At 45.1% G+C, this 25,115-nt stretch overlaps 1 protein-coding gene across 4 annotated transcripts in view; it reads left to right on the forward strand.

The window, feature by feature from the left end:
- The window catches only part of hip1 (huntingtin interacting protein 1), a 228,191-nt gene that overhangs the window by 84,263 nt on the left and 118,813 nt on the right, over positions 1 to 25,115 (forward strand). For 3 of the 4 annotated variants that reach the window (XM_068008049.1, XM_068008050.1, XM_068008051.1), the window contains one exon: positions 22,826 to 22,882. In XM_068008049.1, coding sequence (XP_067864150.1) covers positions 22,826 to 22,882 — 57 coding nt within the window. Of the gene's footprint in view, positions 1 to 17,460; positions 17,480 to 22,825; positions 22,883 to 25,115 lie in introns of those variants that run through there. The other variant, XM_068008052.1, reaches the window with a different exon arrangement.

The following is a 25,115-nucleotide window of genomic DNA, read 5'->3' on the forward strand; positions in this document are numbered from 1 at the left end:
ACACCAAAGCTGACTTCAGTGTCACCAATCTCGGAAGGGCATGAATCAGTCTGGTTCTCACTTCATTCGCTGATGACCCCTAGTTTGTGTGAGAGCAAGATAGAGCTTGGCTTTGGCCAATAGTCTGTCGACTCTCACTGTCTTGGCTCACACTTACCTTCAGGGAAGGAGGGCGAGAAAGTTGTAAACATATTTCCAAGTGGCAAAAAGGATGAGCAAGAAGTTGCTTAATTGCTTTATAACTGTACTACCCTCTTGACATTGAAGTGAAGTGATTGTGCAGCAAGGGTTACTTTGTCCTCAAATCCCCTAGTATGTTAATACATACAGAAGTGTACAAATAAGGACTCCACAGAGAAGTAGAGTAAATCGCATGCATGGAACAAATTAATTTGCATGTCTATTGCATCTGGATCTAACTCTTAAATTATTCAATGGCACATGTACCACACATTTCCTGTTCGTCATACTTCAAATTCAAATTTCTATGCCGCAGTATTTTTTTTAAAAAAGTAACAAACTTTCCAGGGAAACAAAATACTGAGCCAGAATATCTGCGGCCAGCTATTGCCATCTATTTGAACTCAGTGTTTACTTAACAACAATTTGACTACTTGGCCTTAAAGGGAGACACACCTGCACTTCAACAGAAGAATACTATTGTCTTTCACACAAAATAAGATTCCTGTCTTCATATAATAGCGTGCCTTTTGATTTTCTGGGAGCAATGCAATTGGAGATTTGCTCGTATGTCTATTCTATACCTTTTTAAAAAAAAACTGTGTAGGGTGAGCGCTCCATTGAAACCGGCAATATAAATATTTCCAGTAGTAATACAATGCTCAAGTATCAACACTGAACTTTTGCACTTAGCTGTGATTACCTGTCATGCCATTAAATGATGCTGTAATCTGCAGTACTTAAAGTAGATAAGTCACCCGATCTGGATGGGATGCATCCTAGGTTGCTGAGGGAATTAAGGGTGGAAATTGCGGAGGTACTGGCCATAATCTTCCAAACATCCGTAGATATGGGGGTGTGCCAGAGGACTGGAGAATTGCAGATGTTACACCCTTGTTCAAAAAAGGGTGTAAGGATAAACCCAGCAACTACAGGCCAGTCAGTTTATCCTCGGTGATGGGGAATCTTTTAGAAATGATAATGCGGGACAGAATTAACAGTCACTTGGACAAGTGTGGATTAATTAAGGAAAGCCAGCACGGATTTGTTAAAGGCAAATTGTGTTTAACGAACCTGATCGAGTTTTTTGATGAGGTCGATGAGGGCAATGTGGTTGATATGGTGTATATGGACTTTCAAAAGGCGTTTGATAAAGTGCCACATAATCGGCTTGTCATCAAGATTGAAGCCCATGGAATGAAAGGGGCAGGAGCAGCATGGATGCAAAATTGGCTAAGTAACAGGAAGAAGAGAGTAGTGGTGAATGGTTGTTTTTCAGACTGGAGGGAGATGTACAGTGATGTTCCCCGGGGTCGGTAATGGGACCACTGCTTTTCTTGATATATATTAATGACTTGGACTTGGGTGTACAGGGCACAATTTCCAAATTTGCAGATGACACAAAACTTGGAAATATAGTAAACAGTGAGGAGGATAGTGATAGACTTCAAGAGGATATAGACAGGCTAGTGGGATGGACGGACACATGGCAGCTGAAATTTAACGCTGAAAAATGCAAAGTGATACATTTTGGTAGGGAGAACGAGGAGAGGCAATATAAACTAGATGGCACAATTCTAAAAGGGGTACAGGAACAGAGAGATCTGGGGGTATATGTGCACAAATCATTCAAGGTAGCAGGGCAGGTTGAGAAAACAGTTAAGAAAGCATACGAGATCCTGGGCTTTATAAATAGAGGTATAGAGTACAAAAGCAAGCAAGTCATGATGAACCTCCATAAAACACTGGTTCGACCACAACTGGAATATTGTGTCCAGTTCTGGGCACCGCACTTCAGGAAAGATTTGAAGGCCTTTGAAAGGGTGCAGAAGAGATTTACTGGAATGATTCCAGGGATGAGGGATTTTGGTTATGTGGATAGACTGAGAAGCTGGGGTTGTTCTCCTTGGAACAGAGAAGATTGAGAGGACATTTGATAGAGGTATTCAAAATCATGAAGGGTCTAGACAGAATAGATAGAGAAACTGTTCCCATTGGCGGAAGGGTTGAGAACCAGAGGACATAGCTTTAAGGTGATTGGCAAAAGAACCAAAGGTGACATGAGGAAAACCTTTTTACACAGCGAGTGGCAAGGATCTGGAATGCACTACCAGAGGGGGTGGTTGAGGCAGATTCAATCGTGGCTTTCGAAAGGTTAACTAGATAAGTACTCGAAAGGAAAACATTTGCAGGGCTACGTGGATAGGGCGGGGGAGTGGGACGAGCTGGATTGCTCTTGCATAGAGCCAGCATGGACTCGATGGGCCGAATGGCCTCCTTCCATGCTGTAACGTTTCTATGAATCTATGATAATGGGACTTCCAATGTTGAATGATAACACTGACCTGTCACTATTATTACCTTTCACCATTGGATGGTTCTTCTTTAATCTTTTTCCCATAGATGCTTCAAATAGATTTCTGAAAAAAAAATGTTTGCTTTTTTTTCCACAGTTAAGTTCACTCCAATTGAATAATCTTTTGCGCCTTTTAATACCTGCTTTAAACTTTTTACTTGCTGGCTTCAGTCTGTCTCAAAAACCTGGCCTTCAGCTGGATAATTTTAATCATATTTGTACATTCGGATTATATGTAGTTTTCAGAATTTCCCAGCATGCAATTTGCATATTCTGAGCATGTACAGTGCTCGTAATCGGTGCATTAACAGTTGAAGAGAGTATCTCCTCATCCTGTGATGATTTGAGAGGGTCTTTGCTTTTTCCAAAAGACTGAAAGAAACTGGAAATTAGACGCTCAAAGCTTTTATTCAGGCAATATTGATATAAATGGTTTAATCATTGTGCTTTTGTTATGGATTCCTCAGACGCACAATACCCACAGACAACACTTGTGAAGAGCCACACCTATTATCGTGGATTCTTGATGGTTATAAAAGAAAATGTACTGTTTATAGAAAATGGATTGGCATTTATTGCTGTTGAAATTCAGTTTTTATTAAAAAAATACTGAATCATTTTTGAGGCTTAAGGATTTTTTTATAGCAAAATAAAAAACTTGGAAACTATCTAAATATTGAACTGGAGTATTTTATGAGGAACCTTTGTTTAGGGAAACTTGTGTTTATTAAAATCTGTAAGTCAGCAAATTCACTAAATTTTGCTTCTCTGGTGCATGCCAAGAACACATCAAGAAATTGTGTACCCCAGCCCCAGTGACTTACTGACCATTAATTTTAAGGAGCTGAAAATTTAAGCTTGAATGCTTTAAAGCTGGATCATGAAGACAGAAACGGGCTCTTTCAAAGAGCCGGCACAGGCACGATGGGCTGAATGGCCTCCTTCTGTGCTGTACCATTCTATGATTCTGTGACACTGGGGAAAGTGGCAGAGGGGGCTGTCTGAGGATTCAAAATGGGCTGTCGATGTGTCTGATGGAAGGCTGACGTAGGAGTTGGGGGGGGGGGTGGAAGACACTGTGGTAAGAGATAGGGGCCAATGTTAATTTGGGTCCAATCTTCTGGCCCCCCCCCCCCAACAAAGTTGTTCGATTCTGCACCCGATACCACTAGATCCCAGCAACTCCCACTGCTGCCAAACTCAGACCCCTCATTGCTTCAAAACCTTCTCAGTTCTGTTGGACCTCCTTCCCCAGAATCTGACCCCTTTTTGTGCTCACAACCCCTGAGATCACATTCCAAATGTTCCCAGATTCTTCACCAAGTGCTCCGAGATCCTAGCAACTGCCCTAGTGTTCCTTGAACCTCCCAAGTGTAGTCAGACACTGGTTTTCCCTCGCCTAAAAGTATGCCACATTCCGAGACCCTTTCCCATTGCTCCCACCTCTCAGGGACACCCGTAATGCTGATAAAATCCTCTTATATCACACGTTTAACAGAGAAGAATATCCCAAGACACTTCACAGAGGTGTAACATTTAAAAAATAGTCACAGAGCCAGAGATGGAGATATTGGGAGGGGTGACCAAAAGCTTGGTCAGAGAAGTGTGTTTTAAGGAGGGTCTTAAAGGAAGAGGGTGAGTTGGAGGGATTTACAGAGGGAATTCCAGAGCGTGGGGCTTAGACAGCTGAAGGCACGGCTGTCAATGGTAGGGCAATGGGAGCGGGTATGTACAAGAGGCTAGAGTCAGAGGAATAGGGTGTTCAAGGGGTGTTCAGCTCGAGGGGGTTACAGAGATAGGGATGGGCAAGGCCATGAAGAGATTGAAACAGATTTTGCTAAGTCAAGGTTCCTTGTCATTCTAATTGTGCAGCACTCCTGTTCTTACAATAGCTGGAATAGCTAATAGCCTGTGTGTGGATGGACGTCCATCGGAGTAAGTCAGTGCTATTTCGCTGAGGCCAGTTAAAAAGATTATTGACAAATAGAATTGAAGGTTATAAGGATGTATTTCGTCAGATGTGGTTCAATAGTTATAGAATACTTGTGTGTTATTGAGCACATGGCCAGAATATCTGGAGCAAATTTGTTTTGGCTTTTGCAAGTTTTTCCGAGTTTAAATTGTTTTCCTCAGCAGTCTTTGGATTGGGTTAGGTTATGACCGTAGTTGTGCATGGCGCAATGGAGGCAATTGGTTTTTGAGTCAAATGGCCTTTTCTCATTCCATGGTTTGTTATATTCTTATGTACAGGCTAGATTCCAGATGGCAGAGTGGGTCAAGATGCTGCCCACTGTGGTACTGAGCAGTATGGACCAGAAGGTCCAGTTTAGTTTCAGGGTCTGGAAAATTGCTTGGAAAGTATGATCTGTGTACAGAACAACTTGTAATTGCAATGTGGATGGTGTGCAGTTTGTCAGGTTCTTTAATTTGTGAAGACAGCACCTACCAGCAAGGAATGGAGCTGATACTATCTGTGTCTGTATAGAAGTAAGAGTTTAATAGGCAGCTGATTTGCTTTAAGTGCTGAAGTGGTGGCTACCCACAAACGCTATTGATTTGGATTTGGGCATCTGGTGTTATGGCAGGAAGCAGGTTGGTCAGGTGGCAGCACGCTTTGTGGAGATGAAGCTGCTTGTGTAATGCAGGCAAACAGATAAATTTTCAGCATGGAAAATGTCAGTTTTATTGGAGACATCAGTCACCCTTTACTGTAGTAGTAGAAACATTTTGTTTGAAGTTGTTGATATTGATCCATTCTCTGTTTAATGATGTCACGGTGAAAAATGGCTCGCCTGTTCAATTATCTGCAGCAGACTCCAATCTTCAGGCTCTGTCTAACAATGTAGCTTGCAGTGGTATTGTAAGAAGATAATAAACATGGTGTTTTGTTTAATAATCCATAAAAAGTAACAATTGCTAGGTTGTAGAGGATTTCATGTGTAGATTTGATCAATTTAACTGTACAGCCAAACGATCAGTACCCAAAGATAAACTCCTTGTTTTGAAGGGGACATATTATTTACAATGTGCTTTTCCATTAGATTTCCTTCCCTTTAGGCCTTTCTTCTGGTGGCATTGATTTTGTCTGAGGGCTTGGCAGGAAAGGGAAAATCAACCAAAATTCCAATTACTGATTACAATTTAGTGACCCCCTTCCAGAAAGTAGATGTATATGAGCATCAGGTTTGCCTGAGATACTCCTCTATTGTTGAAAAACATGTCTAGTTTTACCTATGAAAATTGGGCTACAGTTCCAAGGATGTTGGTGGCCCTCCATTACTTTGTCCAAGTGGCCATGCTGTGTGTGAGAGAACTTGGACAGTGATGGCTGGATGACAACTTGACTAAGAAGGATACCATAGCTGATGACATGTCAGCACATTGACTTGCTAAAAATCTCATTGCCAATGGATGTGAAGAACAAGAAGTTTCGGAATCGGCCTACATGCAATTCCAGCAGAGATTGCTGAATGGCAATCAAGGGTGACGACCATGTCCCACTTCCACTTGCTGGTCTGAGGACCAATTGTATACCCTATTCCAACTGTCAGCTGCTTTTAATAAGTAATTGAAATCCTATTGAAAATACTTCTACACCTTGATTTACTAACTTGGAGCCACTTGTATACTGGCGCTGGCTTAGTTCATATCATGGGAGGTTTGCAATTATGAGCAGGGTCCCAAGTACTTACACTGCTAAATCTGGCTCCCTCATCCTGGCAGTGGACTTGTAATTCCAGTTTTTAGTGGGTCTCTGAGTCTAGCACTGGGACAAAGGAGTCTGATTTAGTAACATAAGTACAAGGAGCAGGCTCTAGGACATGGGCCTCCTGCAATCCAAAGCACCATGGCATTAAGGGTGTCTGCAAATTGTAAAATATGTAAATAGCAAGTGTCACAGGTCCAAGACTTGGTCCTTGCAGCTCAGCATTTAACACCTCCCACCATTCCAACAAAGCACCACAAATACTGTTTAAAATGTTTCAGCCAACTTTGTATCGTCCAATACTCTTACCTAGATTTCCATGGCTTTCAACTTAATTGGAAGTGTTTCACAAGGAACCTGATCATAAGCCTTCCAAAGGTACCAGTAAGCTTTATCATAGAGATTTCCACTGTCTTTATCTGAAATGTCCTCAAAAAGTCAAGGATGTCTATGCTCTTCCCTCTTTTGCTATTTCTTATAAGATGATTTATGTATGTGTTCCTCCAGCCTATCCATTAGAATGGGTTCCATTCCTTTGCCTGGTATACAGGTTAGATTAATAAGCCTATAGTTGCCTGGATCAGATTTGTCTCCCGTTTTGAATGTAGATATTACTTTGGCTTCTTCCCTTGCTATGAGCTTTCAGCAGTACGTGACAGCAGCAAGAGTCTGAGCAGCTCACAGTAAATGGGCTAAATGTATTTGCCACAGTAGCTCCTGACCGTACTCTGTTGCTGCAGGTGATTCTGCTCCTTTGACTGAGAACTATAAAAATGCCAACTATATTCCCCTCTGCCCTCCGGCCCCTGTGCATTCCGATCTACCTCAACTCCACCATTCTTCCCCAGGTCTTGGCTTAGCAGCAACAAAATGATCCAGGAGTGATAACAAATACAGTCAGCTCTTCAGTTGGTTTCTCTGTTAATGCGGAAGTGTTGTACCAAAGTCACAGCTAGGATAGCTGCCAAAAGCAGTCTGATTGGCCGGGTATGTGATTTAGCTACTGTTTCTGTATTAAATATGTTGAACAATGCAGAGTGTATTTTTCTTTCAGAGCGTTCACAATGTACTGGGGGTGATAGTGTATTAAGACATATGACAAGTGTATTATTTTTGTAATTGTGATTTGTTCTTGGCCATCAACAAAAAATTGCAAAGACTCTTCTGAGACTGAACAAAGAAAGGATTATATTTGATTTAAAGAACACAGGATTACTGCTGTTTAAATGCTTCTATTTGCATCACAGATCTTAAAAATAAACAAAATGGCAGACATATGGGATGAAAGTCTCTTCTTCCTGCTGACTGCAAGGGTCCCACATAGCAAAGGTTTGGGCAGTCTAACCCAGCGTCTTGAGGGTGCAAGACCACAGCACTAAAATTAGCACCAGGAAGGGCCATTGGATGGTTGGTAGGAAAAGGTACTGTTGGGATGTTCTTCTGAGTTGGGGTTAAAGCACACTGCTGGAGCAGAGCATGTGTATTCCTGACCGAGTCCTCAATGGTGACTCTGGGTGCTTGAAATAGGGAAGTGGTTCACCTCAGCACTTATGTCCCTGATTTTTGGTCTCAACTTTCACCTTGGGAGTCAGAATCTTGCATGCTTTAAATAAAGACCTGGGTTACCAGCCTTGGGAGACTATTTTCCAAAGCTTTGGGGGGAAAGATCTGTGAATACAGATATTCCAGGAACAGTGGTGCTGCATTGGAGTGCTATAATCCTAGCCACTATGAATGAGTAAACACTACAAAGCATCCAGCAGAATATATTAGAATCTGAGCAAATTGCCTAACATGGTGGGATGAATTGTCAGTGAGAGATGATATTGGAAATGTCAGGAGGAAGAGAAAAGCTTAATTTTTTTTGAGCTCAGACCATGTTTAGAGGATTTAGACAGATTTAGGTTTTAGATGCATTTAAGGGGAAGCTAGATAAACACGAGAGAGAAAGGAATAGAAGGATATGTTGGGGTTAAATGAGGAAGGGTGGAAGGAGGTTTGTGTGGCGCATAAACACCAGCAGAGGCCTGTTGGGCTGAATGGCCTGTTTCTGTGCTGTACATTCCACATAATTACCATTTTCAAGGGCAGAGCGAATTCCCCAATAATTAGCAGGCCTACCAACTGTTGGCACATTTGGTGGGAGTTTCACATGGTAGCCTGTGATCTCCTATGTGCTGGTAGTCCCCACAATTGAAGCTTTACAAATATTCACAGTGATTGTGAAAGTCCCCACTAAACTATAAGGGGCATAGATTTAATCGGAAGCTTTTACTGCTTCTGTACCACCTTCAGTGTTGCTGTCTAGTTAGTAAAAACACTTGCAAATCTATTTTTAAAAAAGTTCAGTTAGGAAAAGACCAGCTGGTCCATCAAGCCTGCCCAACACTCATGATGGCTGAAGCATCACGACCAGACACCTCCTTACCATCTCTCCTCCCCCCCCGCCCCCCATTCCCTCCCTCCCTCCCAGCCATGTAATCTTCTGGGAGAGGCAAAAAAAGAGAAAAACTCAGGGCCAATAAGTGGAAAAATATTGTGGAAAATTCCTTTCTGACCCCCTCAGGTGATTGAAACAAGCTGATGATTTTTTTTTGTTGGTTGGTTGCAAAGAAAAAAAATCTAGGGAAAAGAGAGTGAGATAGGAAAAGAAAATACACAAAAGCCACATGACTGTTGCCTGGGTCCTTGACAAGTCTAACTTGTTGACGCCTCAGATATGCAGCTTGTGACTGAAAACCTCCCACCTAGGATTGGCATAATTTTGACAGCTCTGGTTATAACGGGCCACACTAGTGTGTCTCAGTTATTCGTGGTCCATGTGTCTCGTGCTTTAAAAGTGCTAGCTCTGTAGGCTATTCCCCAGATAGCATGAAACACAATGATAAGCGATGACTGAGATGCACTGCTAAGTGACAGATACCTCCCTTTATTTATAGAATCATAGACAGCTACGGCACAGAAGGAGGCCATTCAACCCAAGCTGGCTGAAAAAGAGCTCTTCAGCTTAATCCCACTTTCCAGCAATTGGTCCGTAGCCCTGTAGGTTATGGCACTTTAAGTGCACATCCAAGTACTTTTTAAATGCGATGAGGGTTTCTGCCTCTACCACCCTTTCAGGCAGTGAGTTCCAGACCCCCACCACCCTCTGGGTGAAAAAAATTCTCCTCAGCTCTCCTCTAATCCTTCGACCAATTACTTTAAATCTATGCTCCCTGGCCACTGACCCCTCTGCTATGGGAAATAGTGTCCTCCCTTTCCACTCTATCTAGTCCCGTCATAATTTTATATACCTCAATTAAATCTCCCCATAGCCTCCTTTGTTCCAAAGAAAACAACCCCAGCCTATCCAATTTTTTCTCACAGCAAAAATTCTCCAGCCCTGGCAACATCCTCGTAAATCTTCTCTGCACCCTTTCTAGGACAGTCATATCTTTCCTGTAATGTGGTGACCAGAACTGTACGCAGTACTCAAGCTGTGGCCCAATCAATGTTTTATACAGTTCTAGCATAACCTCCCTGCTCTTATATTCTGTGCCTCAGCTAATAAAGGAAAGTATTCCGTATGCCTTTTTAACCACCTCATCTACCTGTCCTGCTACCTTCAGGGATTTGTGGACATCCACTCCAAGGTCCCTTTGTTCCTTGAAACCTCTCAGTATCCTCCCATTTATTGTGTACTCCCTTATCTAGTTTGCCCTCCCCAAATATATTACCTCACACTTCTCTGGATTGAATTCAATTTGCCACTTTTCAGCCCACCTGACCAGTCCATTGATATCATCCTGCAGTCTACAGCTGACCGCCACACGGTCAATTCTTGTATCATTTGCAAACTTCTTGATCAAGCCCCCCACATTCAAGTCCAAATCACTAATATGTACCACAAAAAGCAAGGGACCTAGTACTGAGCCTTGCGGGACTCCACTGGAAACAACCTTCCAGTTGCAAAAACACCCATCAACCATTACCCTTTGCTTCCTGCCACTGAGCCAATTTTGGATCCAACTAGCCACTTTCCCTTGGATCCCATGGACTTTTACTATTTTGACTAGTCTGCCATGTGGAAACTTGTCAAAAGCCTTTTTTTGTATTCGTTCATGGGATGTGGGTGTCGCTGGCAAGGCCAGCATTTGTTGCCCATCCTTATTTGCCCTTGAGAAGGTGTGGTGAGCTGCCGCCTTGAACTGCTGCAGTCCGTATGGTGAAGGTTCTCCCATAGTGCAGTTAGGTAGGGAGTTCCAGGATTTTGACCCAGCGACGATGAAGGAATGGTGATATATTTCCAAGTCGGGATAGTGTGTGACTTGGAGGGGAACGTGCAGGTGGTGTTGTTCCCATGTGCCTGCTGCCCTTGGTGGTAGAGGTCACTGGTTTGGGAGGTGCTGTAGTGCATCCTGTAGATGGTACACACTGCAGCCACGGTGTGCCGGTGATGAAGGGAGTGAATGTTTCGGGTGGTGGATGGGGTGCCAATCAAGCGGGCAGTTTTGTCCTGGATGGTGTCGAGCTTCGATTGTTGGAGCTGCACTCATCCAGACAAGTGGAGAGTATTCCATCACACTCCTGACTTGTGCCTTGTAGATGGTGGAAAGGCTATGGGGAGTCAGAAGGTGAGTCACTCATCGCAGAATACCCAGCCTCTGACCTGCTCTTGTAGCCACAGTAATTGTGGCTGGCCCAGTTAAGTTTCTGGTCAGTGGTGACCCCCAGGATGTTGATGGTGGGGGATTCGGTGATGGTATTGCCATTGAATGTCAAGGGTAGGTGGTTAGACTCTCTCTTGTTGGAGATGGTCATTGCCTGGCACTTGTCTGGCGCAAATGTTACTTGCCACTTATCAGCCCAAGCCTGGATGTTGTCCAGGTCTTGCTGCATGCGGGCACGGACTACTTCATTATCTGAGAGGTTGCGAATGGAACTGAACACTGTGCAATCATCAGTTACCACCACCATTTCTGACTTTATGATGGAGGGAAGGTCATTGATGAAGCAGCTGAAGATGGTTGGGCCTAGGACACTGCCCTGAGGAATTCCTGCAGCAATGTCCTGGGACTGAGATGATTGGCTTCCACCAACCACCACCATCCTCCTTTGTGCTTGGTATGACTCCAGCCACTGGAGAGTTTTCACCCTGACTCCCATTGATTTCAAATTTACTAGGGCTCCTTGGTGCCACACTCGCTCAAATGCTGCCTTGATGTCAAGGGCAGTCACTCTCACCTCACCTCTGGAATTCAGCTCTTTTGTCCATGTTTGGACCAAGGCTGTAATGAAGTCTGGAACCGAGTGGTTCTGGCGGAACCCAAACTGAGCATCGGTGAGCAAGTTATTGGTGAGTAAGTGCTGCTTAACAGCACTGTCGATGACACCTTCCATCACTTTGCCGATGATTGAGAGTAGACTGATGGGGCGGCAATTGGGCAGATTGGATTTGTCCTGCTTTTTGTGGACAGGACTTACCTGGGCAATTTTCCGCATTGTCGGGTAGATGCCAGTGTTGTAGCTGTACTGGAACAGTTTGGCTAGAGGCGCAGCTAGTTCTGGAGCACAAGTCTTCAGCACTACATGCGGGATGTTGTCGGGGCCCATGGCCTTTGTTGTATCCAGTGCACTCAGCAGTTTCTTAATACCATGTGGAGTGAATCATATTGGCTAAAGACTGGCTTCTGTGATGGTGGGCATCTCGGGAGGAGGCTGAGATGGATCATCCACTCGGCACTTCTGGCTGAAGATGGTTGCAAATGCTTCAGCCTTATCTTTTGCGCTCACGTGCTGGACTCTGCCATCATTGAGAATGGGAGGTTTACAGAGCCTTCTCCTCCCTTTAGTTGTTTAATTGTCCACCACTGTTCACAACTGGATGTGGCAGGACTGCAGAGCTTTGATCTGATCCGTTAGTTGTGGAATCACTTAGCTCTGTCCATAGCATGTTGCTTCCACTGTTTAGCATGCATGTAGTCCTGTGTTGTAGCTTCACCAGGTTGGCACGCAATTTTTAGGTATGCCTGGTGCTGTTCCTGGCATGCTCTTCTACACTCCTCATTAATTCCCTGGCTTGTTGGTAATGGTAGAGTGAGGAATATGCCGGGCCATGAAGTTACAGATTGTGCTGGATTCATTTCTGCTGCTGCTGATGGCCCACAGCGTCTCATGGATGCCCAGTTTTGAGCTGCTAGGTCTGTTCTCAATCTATCCCATTTAGCACGGTGGTAGTGCCACACAAGGCATTGGATAGTGTCCTCAGTGTGAAGATGGGACTTCGTCTCCACAAGGACTGTGCGGTGGTCACACCTACCAATACTGTCATGGACAGATGCATCTGCGACAGGTAGATCGATGAGGACGAGGTCAAGTCGCTTTTTCCATCGTGTTGGTTCACTCACCAACTATTGCAGGCTCGGTCTGGCAGCTATATCCTTCAGGGTTCGGTCAGTAATGGTGCTACCGAGCCACTCTTGGTGATGGACATTGAAGTCCTGCACCCAGAGTACATTCTGTGCCCTTGCTACCCTCAGTGCTTCTGAGGACTCCCAGGGTCACTCCCTCCTGACTGTAAATCACTGTACCGCCACCTCTGGTGAGACGGGACATACCCAGGGATGGTGATGGCGATTCTATGTCAAACGTGTTACCCTCATTGACCCTCCTTGTTACCTGCTCAAAAAATTCAATCAAGTTTGTCAGACACGACCTTGCCTTAACAAATCCATGCTGAATGTCCTTGATTAACCCATGCCTTTCTAAATGACAATTTATGCTGTCCCTTAGAATCGATTCTAATAATTTGCCCACCACCGAGGTTAGACTGACTGGCCTATAATTACTCGATCTATCTCTTTCTCCCTTTTTAAACAACGGTACAACATTAGAAGTCCTCCAATCCTCCGGCACCACGCCTGTAGCCAGGGAGGATTAGAAAATGATTGTCAGAGCCTCCGCTATTTCCTCCCTTGCTTCTCTAAGCAGCCTGGGATACATTTCATCCGGGCCTGGCGATTTATCTACTTTCTAAGATGCCGAACCCTTAATACTTTCTCTCTCACTGTTTATCCCATTCAATATTTCACAGTAATCCTTAACTACAATCTCTGCATCGTCCCCCTCTTTTGTGAAGACAGAAGCAAAGTATTCATTACGAACCGTACCCACGCCTTCCAACTCCACACACAGGTTACCCTTTTTGGTCTCTAATAGGCCCTACTCTTTCCTTAGTTATCTTTTTGCTCTTTATGTACTTATAAAAAATTTTGGCTTTTCCTTGATTTTACTTGCCAGTATTTTTTCATGCCCTCTCTTTGCTTTCCTAATTTCCTTTTTAATTTCACCCCTCCACTTTCAATACTCCTCTAGGCTTTCTGCAGTATTGAGCTCTTGGTGCCTGGGGGAGGCTTCCCTTTTTTGCCTTGTCTTACCCTGTGTGCTCCTTGTCATCCAGGGGGTTCTAGATTTGGCAGTCCCACCCTTTTTTTCTTTGTGGGAACATTCTAGTTACAGGTCAATAATCAATTTGTTAGAAACCATGTTATTTTCAAGCAATGAATCTGATTGGAGTTAGCAGTGCACAGAGTGGACATTGTTCTCAGCAGGTCCTCTAATCACCAGAACGGAGAGCTTAGAGCTAGTCATGTATTGATTCTCGGTTTGAAGAAACCGGACAGCTTACAGTGCCAAGGTCACTCAGATTTATGCTACTCTGGTTTCTCATGTTCAATATTTTAAAGGACCTCCTGTCCTCTACACATTCTCCCTTGGCCTGTGGAAAGACCCCTCATCCTGAATCTAATGCACACCCTTTAATGCTAATTTGCTTGTGGCAGCTGCTACCAGATTTAATTTAGAGATCGATTTGGTGAGCAACACACACGTGACTATTTAAAGAAATGGCATGTTCATGAAAGTGTTTAGCAAAAAAATTTTCATTTTTTAAAATTTATTTGTTCATGGGATGTGGGCGTTGCTGGCGAGGCCAGCATTTATTGCCCATCCCTAATTGCCCTTGAGAAGGTGGTGGTGAGCTGCCTTCTTGAACCGCTGCAGTCCGTGTGGTGAAGGTTTTCCCACAGTGCTGTTAGGAAGGGAGTTCCAGGATTTTGACCCAGCGACGATGAAGGAACGGCCATATATTTCCAAGTCGGGATGGTGTGTGACTTGGAGAGGAACGTGCAGGTGTTGCTGTTTCCATGTGCCTGCTGCTCTTGTCCTTCTAGGTGGTAGAGGTCGCGGGTTTGGGAGGTGCTGTTGAAGAAGCCTTGGCGAGTTGCTGCAGTGCATCCTGTGGATGGTACACACTGCAGCCACTGCGCCGGTGGTGAAGGGAGTGAATGTTTAGGGTGGTGGATGGGTGCCAATCAAGCGGGCTGCTTTATCCTGGATGGTGTCGAGCTTCTTGAGTGTTGTTGGAGCTGCACTCATCCAGGCAAGTGGAGAGTATTCCATCACACTCCTGACTTGTGCTTTGTAGATGGTGGAAAGGCTTTGGGGAGTCAGGAGGTGAGTCACTCGCCGCAGAATACCCAGCCTCTGACCTGCTCTCGTAGCCACAGTATTTATATGGCTGGTCCAGTTAAGTTTCTGGTAAATGGTGACTGATTCAGTGATGGTAATGTCATTGAATGTCAAGGGGAGGTGGTTAGACTCTCTCTTGTTGGAGATGGTCATTGCCTGGCACTTGTCTGGTGTGAATGTTACTTGCCACTTATGAGCCCAAGCCTGGATGTTGTCCAGGTGCAAGTGCAGAACTCAATGACTGACTTAAATGGTGTCACTTATTCACAACGTCTCTATGATGCAAATGAGACATAATGCTCTTGGCTTTTCTTGCTTCTCAAATAAGACTGTAGTTTGCTTAAGTTTTTTTTTAGCAGTGTTGGGGCTGGATTTTCCTCCTTTTTACCCACCAGTTTTGGACACTAAAACAAGTATAATGGGACAGTATGGTTCACGGCCGCAATCGTGCCCCAAAAATGTTGCACCAGTCTTCAATTGTAACTGCCAGTCTGAAGTATCACCCTCCTGCCCCGCTATATGTCCATGGGGGTGGGTAGGCACGGCCAAGGTCTCTGTGCCGTTTCCCCCAAATACTGCCCCCACCCCGACCTCTCAGAACACTGCCACTGTATAATTGGGGGCACATGCAGCACATTGGTATCACAGGTCGATACTGCATTGAGGATGCCATCTTGGTTAAGATATCTGAACCTTTGTGAGACTTTGCCTGGACATCAGTTTTTTGCTGTTTGCTGCTCTGGAGCTTTTCTGAAAACACCTCCTGTCATTTATAGTGAGGACCGGAGCAAGTTTTTTTTTTGGATCTGATTTCCCTCGGTGGAAAATATTGGATCTTCAGGTGGGTCTGCCAACAACACAATGTCATCTATGAAAAAGAGCACGACAATTCTTTCAGGCATTCCAAGACCAGATTTGATAGCTCCATTGTCAATCAATTGTGTGAGTCTTTCAGTATCCTAATTAAACCAGAATTTGAAGCCTCTTGCCTGGGCTTTTGGAGGAATGGCACAGTTACGCAATATGGGCCAATAACAAAGACAGCTTGTGGGGGCATGGAAGTTAGATGCCCTCAACCCCCGCCTTCTTCACAGCAACAGGGTGGCTCAGTTACGGTGCACGAGTGGATCCAATACTTCGATCGCAGAACGTATGAGATGTATGATGAGAAGATGACAAACTCTCTCTTGTCGGAAGTGGTCAGCCTTGTGCTGTTAGTTGAGGCTAAGTTTCCTTCCTTTCAAACTACTTGGAAACTAGTGTTTTCTCTGGCCACATCTGTTAATATTGTCATCTTTCTAATCTCTGGCACATATTGTTATTTAGGAAGTTTGCCAGTTTGTCACGCAGTTAGGGGGCTCTGGGAGCGAGGAGTTGAGTTTCCAATGGTAGGGCTCTCATGGGAGGGAGGATAACTCTACTTCGAATTTAGGAGCATGATCAAACTGTTAACTAGCTAGTTATATTTACGCGAATTCAGTCAATGACAGTAAGACGATATGCTCACAAGCAAAGTTTCACTTATTCAAAGTTCAATGCTTCAAATAAGATCAAGTACTTCCAACCAAACAGAGTTTATTTGGGGAAACGATGCCTCTCGAATTTACAGTTCTTGAGCTCAATCTTCCATATATATAATATAAAAACCAATGGGTAAAGTCGTACTATTGATTGGCATGGGTGAGGATAACTCCATTTTTCAGGCATCTAGTTTCCAGTTTGCCGGGCTTCTCATCTCTCCTTCCCGAGGTCACCAAGCAATGCTTTAATTCTCAGTGGGTTAGTGCCAAGCAGTATTTAAGGCTCAGAGAATAAGATAACAGGTAGGATCTGCCTGTCATTAAAATCGTGATGTAGCAGAGAATGGAATCCCTGATGTGCTGCTTCTACTGTTCTTTAAAATACTGAAGTCGGCAGTTTTCTACCCATGTCTCCTAATAAAACGGCAAGAACGACCTTATGCTGTGATTGTATATTAAGGGAGGGCTGTGATTAATAAGATCTGGAATAGGAACGGAGAGTTGGAACAGAAGATGAATGTATGGTAGTTACAGGAAGTTGAGCAAAATCTATTTAATCATATCAGCCGCATCTACAGTTAATAGGTTTTCAGTTAAGTATAATGGTGGGTGGGTGGAGTTTTCATGCTATACTTACTTGAACTGAAAATGTCGAACGGTACAATTATAGAATTATCCTTCCAAACTTGGGTTGTATCTGGAGAGAACATTTTTAGCTATGTGACACTCGGGTGAAGTTACAGTAATGTCACTTGCGGTGGAAGCAATTACAGGTGGTGAACTAAAGGCATTTAAAAACTGCAGTCAATGGCAAACATGCAGTTCTTGCTGCCAGCTGCGTTTAGGAATTTAGCCTGGATGACTTGCCTTGTTCCAGTGGTGGCAGAGACGCACCTTTTCATAGTGAGTCAGTGCCTCTGGATTCACCCACAACTGATTAAAAATGGCTTTGCTTTGAAATACAAGAATGGAGGAGAGCAGAGGTGGGAGGCCAATATACTGTGCTGTCCTAGAACCGATGCTGCAATGTTATTGCACTTTAAGAATATGAAACAAGAAATTTATTGGCACGAAATATAAGTTCATTGACTTGGGCACAAATATGTTAAATACCAATGCTCAATGATAACACTGCATTTATTTTTTATAGTCAGCCTGTAATGTGATGCATTCAGATGTCTTTCACCGTGCTGAGGAGCCACTGCAAAGGTGATTCCCTTTTGCCTGAGAGTGCACAATCTCCCAGTAGGGACACATCACACTTATTGAGCCCAGGCAACTTGGATGTAGTTAGCATGAGCCCAGTATTAAGAACCCCCAAATGTGCACAGTGGTACTGCTGGAGTTTAACCAGTTAAAACTGTGGAGTTTACCAGCACAGAGCACTGGTAAACTTTCCTCTATTGGTCCAGCTAAGACAGCCTTACCCATTAGGGCACTGACTTGCAGGGTTATCTGGAGCCAAGTGGCAGGTCTCCCCGCTTCAGTTTCCATCAATGAGCCACAGACTAGTCTGTCATCAGTGTCACCCCAGGCTATCAAGATCTGTACAATCTACATTAATGACTTAGATGAAGGGACTGGTATCCAAGTTTGCTGACGATACAAAGTTAGGTGGGAAAGTAAGCTGTGAGCAGGACACAAAGAGTCTGCAAAGGGTAATAGACAGGTTAAGTGAGTGGGCAAGAAGGTGGCAGATGGAGTATAATGTGAGTTTATTCAATTTGGTACAAAGAATAGAAAAACAGAATATTTTTTAAGTAGGGAGAAACTATTAAATGCTGGTGTTGAGAGAGATTTGGGTGTCCTCGTACAAGAAACACAAAGTTAGTATGCAGGAACAGCAGGCAATTAGGAAAGCAAATGACATGTTGGCCTTTATTGCAAGGAGGTTGGAGTACAAGAGTAAGGAAGTCTTATTACAGTTGTACAGGGCTTTAGTGAGACCTCGCCTGGAGTACTGTGTACGGTTTTGGTCTCCTTATCTACGGAAGGATATACTTGCCTTGAGGCGGTACAACGAAGGTTCACTAGATTAACTCCTGGGACGGAGAGTTGTCCTATGAGGAGAGATTGAGTAAAATGGGCCTATTCTCTCTGGAGTTTAGAAGATTGAGAGGTGATCTCATTGAAACATATGAGTCTGAGAGGGCTTGTCAGGGTAGATGCTGAGAGATTGTTTCTCCTGGTTAGAGAGTCCAGAACTAGGGGGCATAGTCGCAGGATAAGAGGTTAGCCATTCAAGACTGAGATGAGGAGGAATTTCTTTCCGCAGAGGGTTGCGAATCTTCGGAATTCTCCACACCAGAGGGCTGTGGATGCTGAGTCATTGAATATATTCAAGGCTGAGATGGATAGATTTTAGGACTGTAGGGGAATCGAGGGATATGGGGATCGGGCGGGAAAGTGGAGTTGAGGACGAAGATCAGCCATGATCTGATTGAATGGCGGAGCAGGCTCGAGGGGCCGTTTGGCCTACTCCTGCTCCTATTTCTTATGTTCTTAGACTACTGCAGAACTGCCTGGTTCAGATATCAGATTACCAAATTTGTCGAAGGATCAATTTGGTTCGAATCTCCCGTCGTGAAGTGTGTCATCTTGGAGCCAACTCGAGACTCCACCAAACCTCTCCCACCAGGGGGATAACACTGCATCATTGGGATTTATGGTACTTGGGCTAATCCATCTACTAATCCAACATGTCAACAGTTTCACCAATAGATAAGACTTTGCTGTAGTTAGAACCCAAATTGGCCTCAAAGCTCCTTGGCTAGAGAGGAGAAACTTTAGCCAGGATTCTTCCCTCCAGTGAACTCTTTTGGAAAGAGTGTGTGGATGTTAGGTGAGGACAGGATTTTGCTAAGTTGTGATGCCCTTTATAGTTGAATAGCCGACTGAAACTTACCATCTAGGCTCACAAATGATTAATGGTCCCTTGGACAAGGGGTTGTCGACATCCATGGAACCGTAGGTAGCATAGTGGTTATGGTACGGTAGCATTGTGGTTATGTTACTGGACTAGTAATCCAGAGGCCTGGACTAATAATCTGGAGTCATGAGTTCAAATTAAATAAAAATCTGGAATTAAAATACTAGTATCAGTAATGGTGGCCATGAAACTACCGGATTGTCGTAAAAACCCATCTGGTTCACTAATGCCCTTTTAGGGAAGGAAACCTGCCGTCCTTACCCGGTCTGGCCTATATGTGACTCCAGACCCACAACAATGTGGTTGATTCTTAATTGCCCTCTGAAATGGCCCAGCAACCCACTCAGTTGTAAAATCTCGCTACGAAAAGTCACAATAAGAATAAAACCGGACGGACCACCCGGCATCGGACCACTAGGCACCGGACACGACAACGGCAAACCAAGCCCAGTCGACCCTGCAAAGTCCTCCTCACGAATATCTGGGGACTTGTGCCAAAATTGGGAGAGCTGTCCCACAGACTAGTCAAGCAACAGCCTGACAAAGCCATACTCATACCTCGGAATCATACCTTTCAGCTAACGTCCCAGACTCTTCCATCACCATCCCTGGGTATGTCCTGTCCCACCGGCAGGACATACCCACCAGAGGTGGCGGTACAGTGATATACAGTCAGGAGGGAGTGGCCCTGGGAGTCCTCAACATTGACTCTGGACCCCATGAAATCTCATGGCATCAGGTCAAACATGGGCAAAGAAACCTCCTGCTGATTACCACCTACCGTCCTCCCTTAGCTGATGAATCAGTCCTCCTCCATGTTGAGCACCACTTGGAGGAAGCACTGAGGGTAGCAAGGGCACAGAATGTACTCTGGGTGGGGGACTTCAATGTCCATCACCAAGAGTGGCTCGGTAGCACCACTACTGGGCGAGTCCTGAAGGACATAGCTGCCAGACTGGGCCTGCGGCAGGTGGTGAGAGAACCAACACGCGGGAAAAACCTACTTGACCTCGTCCTCACCAATCTACCTGTCGCAAATGCATCTGTCCATGACAGTATTGGTAGGAGTGACCACCGCACAGTCCTCGTGGAGCCGAAGTCCGGTCTTCGCACTGAGGACACCATCCAACGTGTTGTGTGGCACTACCACCGTGCTAAATGGGATAGATTCAGAACAGATTTAGCAACTCAAAACTGGGCATCCATGAGGCGCAGCAGCAGAATTGTATTCCAGCACAATCTGTAACCTCATGTTCCTCACTCAACCATTACCAACAAGCTAGGGAATCAACCCTGGTTCAATGAGGAGTGTAGAAGAGCATGCCAGGAGCAGCACCAGGCGTACCTAAAAATGAGGGGCCAACCTGGTGAAGCTACAACTCAGGACTACATGCACGCTAAACAGTGGAAGCAACATGCTATAGACAGAGTTAAGCGATTCCACAACCAACGGATCAGATCAAAGCTCTGCAGTCCTGCCACATCCAGTCGTAAATGGTGGTGGACAATTAAACAACTAACGGGAGGAGGAGGCTCTGCAGACATCCCCATCCTCAATGATGGCGGAGTCCAGCACGTGAGTGCAAAAGACAAGTCTGAAGCGTTTGCAACCATCTTCAGCCAGAAGTGCCGAGTGGATGATCCATCTCAGCCTCCTCCCGATATCCCCACCATCACGGAAGCCAGTCTTCAGCCAATTCGATTCACTCCACGTGATATCAAGAAACTGCTGAGTGCACTGGATACAGCAAAGGCCATGGGCCCCGACAACATCCCAGCTGTCGTGCTGAAGACCTGTGCTCCAGAACTAGCTGTGCCTCTAGCCAAGCTGTTCCAGTACAGCTACAACACTGGCATCTACCCAACAATGTGGAAAATTGCCCAGGTATGTCCTGTCCACAAAAAGCAGGACAAATCCAATCTGGCCAATTACCGCCCCATCAGTCTATTCTCAATCATCAGCAAAGTGATGGAAGGTGTCGTCGACAGTGCTATCAAGCGGCACTTACTCATCAATACCTGCTCACTGATGCTCAGTTCGAGTTCCGCCAGGACCACTTGGCTCCAGACCTCATTACAGCCTTGGTCCAAACATGGACAAAAGAGCTGAATTCCAGAGGTGAGGTGAGAGTGACTGCCCTTGACATCAAGGCAGCATTTGACCGAGTGTGCCCTAGTAAAATTGAAGTCAATGGGAATCAGGGGGAAAACTCTCCAGTGGCTGGAGTCATACCTAGCACAAAGGAAGATGGTAGTGGTTGTTGGAGGCCAATCATCTCAGCCCCTGAGCATTGCTGCAGGAGTCCCTCAGGGCAGTGTCCTAGGCCCAACCATCTTCAGCTGCTTCATCAATGACCTTCCCTCCATCATAAGGTCAGAAATGGGGATGTTCGCTGATGACTGCACAGTGTTCAGTTCCATTCGCAACCCCTCAAATAATGAAGCAGTCCGAGCCTGCATGCAGCAAGACCTGGACAACATCCAGGCTTGGGCTGATAAGTGGCAAGTAACATTCGCGCCAGATAAGTGCCAGGCAATGACCATCTCCAACAAGAGAGAGTCTAACCACCTCCCCTTGACATTCAACGGCATTACCATCACCGAATGCCCCACCATCAACATCCTGGGGGTCACCATTGACTAGAAACTTAACTGGACCAGCCACACAAATACTGTGGCTACGAGAGCAGGTCAGAGGCTGGGTATTCTGCGGCGAGTGACTCACCACCTGACACCCCAAAGCCTTTCCACCATCTACAAGGCACAAATCAGGAGTGTGATGGAATACTCTCCACTTGCCTGGATGAGTGCAGCTCCAACAACACTCAAGAAGCTCGACACCATCCAGGACAAAGCAGCCCGCTTGATTGGCACCCCCTTCACCACCGGCGCACAGTGGTTGCAGTGTGTACCAGCTACAGGATGCACTGCAGCAACTCACCAAGGCTTCTTCAACAGCACCTCCCAAACCCGCGATCTCTACCACCTAGAAGGACAAGAGCAGCAGGCACATGGGAACAACACCACCTGCCGTTCCCCTCCAAGTCACACACCATCCCGACTTGGAAATATATCGCTGTTCCTTCATCGTCGCTGGGTCAAAATCCTGGAACTCCCTTCCTAACAGCACTGTGGGAGAACCGTCACCATACTGAGTACCGCGGTTCAAGAAGGCGGCTCACCACCACCTTCTCAAGGGCAATTAGGGATGGGCAATAAATGCCGGCCTCGCCAGCGACGCCCACATCCCATGAACGAATAAAAAAAAATCCCAGCAAGCACCTACAGGAAAGGAGGAGGAGAATATTGGATAAGGTTTCTATAAAACCATGACTGCAATAAACTATTCTTGTAATAGTTTTTTTTCCTAGTTGGACTGAGTGGGTAATGTATCTGTGCAAGCCGATAGGGCCTTTCTAGTAAATGTTCCTACTACCCCACCCCCATTCCACACACATGCTGACCATGTTCATTGACTGTAAAAGACATCTGGTCTGTTTTAATGCTTTTATCGTATTATTTGTGTGTCATATATACTTTCTGGTTAACTAGGTTTGTTCAGGTCAAATGCTCTGAAGTGTTTTGTTGAGCATTCTCTCATACATGGATTATTTATTACCCTGCAGGTCCTGCAGGACTCCATGCGATACAAGAATGAGCTGAGCGACATGAGCAGAATGTGGGTAAGTGTCCTGGAGCTGTCGTGTGTGAATATTCTTTGGTGTACATGTCTTTGTGGGGTCACATTTACAGAAAACTGTTATAAACACTGTTTAAGGCCGTAGGCATTTGGAGGTAGCACAAAGATGAGAAATGATTGGAAATGCAGCAGGGATAGGGAGCACAGTTAGGGAGGTGACTGGGTGTTCAAGCAGGTAGGTTTCAAGAAGGTGTTTGAAGCTTGGGGAGAGAGGTGGCAAGACAGGAGTTTGGGATGAGAAGTCCAGAATGTAAGGGCCTGATAGTTGAAGGCCCTGTTACTGATGGTGGAGCAGAGGGAAGGGAGAACACAAAGTAGACCAGAGTTAGAAGAGCAGAAGGTATAAGCTAGGACATTGGACTACAGGAGGTGGTAGAGAATGAGGATTTTGAAATCAATGTGTCTGGGTACTTGGTCTCACTGATCTCAATTAGTTCCGAGATAGTAGGTGAGCGGGACTTAGTACAGAATAGGATGTGGCTGTCATGAGTGGAGTATATGTGGAATGGAGCTCAGGAAGCCTGCGGGGAGAGCATTGGAGAATTTGAGGTGACAAAGAGTTGATGAAGATTTCAGTGGCAATGGAGGTGAGGTAGGGACGGATGTCGGCAGTGTTACATGAGTGGAAATAGGCAGCCTTGCTTGATGGACTGGGTGTGTGGTTTGAAATTCAGCTCAGGGCTGAGCAGAGCATCAAGGTTGCAGATTGTTGGGTTCGGCCTGAGTGGGGAGCTGTGAAGAGGAATGGAATCAAGTTTAAGTGCCAAGTTTCTGGTGGGAACTGAACAGGGGAGCTTTGATCTTGAACAGACTATTAATTAAATCATCATGATTGTGTGGTTAACCTTTCATATTATAACTGTGCAGCACCTCTTCCCTTTGTCAGATAAGTTAAAATAGGTGTCTTTAAGACAGCTTCACAAATGCTTCATTGTTTAATGGCTCTCCTGCACTCACGTGATGTCTCTGTGCACGTTTTTCAGCAGGAGTCATTGAATTGATGAGTGGAAACCTTTGTTTCCCTTCCTTGGGCCAGGGACATTGAGGCCAATGATAGCATCTCATCTGCTGCCCTAGCTGAGCTCAGCTAACGCGGCACAGACCAGGAATCAAAGCTGTTGAAGCAGCCAGTGCCCTTGAGTTGGTGCGTACGTCTGAGTTTGCACCTCCCCACCCACCCCCAACCGGGTTAGGAGTGACGATGAGGAAGTCAAGGGCAATAACAGCAGCTTGCATTTATATAGCCCCTTTAATGTAATAAAACATCCCAAGGCACTTCACAGGAGCGCTATCAGTCAAAATTTGACACTGAGCCAAATAGAGGTATTAGGACAGGTGACCAAAATCTTGGTCAAAGAAGTAGGTTTTAAGGAGCGACTTAAAGCAGGAGAGAGAGAGATTTAGGGAGGGAACTCGAGCTTAGGGCCTAGGCAGCTGAAGGGCAACCTCCTGAAATCTTGATTCCCACTCTCCTCATATTAAATTGGGTGTAAAGGAGCAGCACTTGAGTGACTCTACTACCACCATGGCTACCTGAGCCCTATAATCCACTGTACTACTAAATATAAACCTTTTGAAATATGTACTCTAAATCTGTAACTTTATTTCAAACATTAATGTGAGCCTGGCATTCATGGCTCGGTGGGTGAATGCACTGCACAATTTGTGGTACTGAATTAGATCAGAAGAGTACCAGGCTCAATCCCTGGTCTGTGCTGTCTTAGGCTGATCTTATCCAGGCTTCCAGTGGAACATTATGGTTAGCCCATATCCGTTCTTGGTTAGGGAAGGAAAGAAAAACTGTGCCAGGAATGTGCACATGTCTGAATGTTGGGTTAGGACAGTCAGAGTGAACTGTAGTGCCCCAGACATGGTAGAGTAACCTGTTGACACCAGCTGATCAAACCAACACACATTGAGGCTGGCCATATGGGCAAACAGCTGGAAGGCTGCCGTTGCCCGTAGAACTGTGTACCATCATGGGTTTTCATTGCTAGTTGCTGATCGGTGATTCCTGCTGGATAGTGCATCTGTTTGGATCTGATGTGATGAAAATTGAATATCTGTTCCATTACGGTTTTGTATATATTTGAAATCAATGCCACAAAAGGCACCTCACCACCCTGCCCAGTGTCTTTAAAACCAAGGTGTCAACCTAGACTCGGATCATTGTTCTGAAATACAAATTGTTGTATCCTGGTGTTAGCACTTTTGTT

This window comes from Heptranchias perlo, chromosome 28, assembly GCF_035084215.1.
Source record: "Heptranchias perlo isolate sHepPer1 chromosome 28, sHepPer1.hap1, whole genome shotgun sequence".
In the NCBI taxonomy this organism is placed as follows: Eukaryota; Metazoa; Chordata; class Chondrichthyes; order Hexanchiformes; family Hexanchidae; genus Heptranchias; species Heptranchias perlo.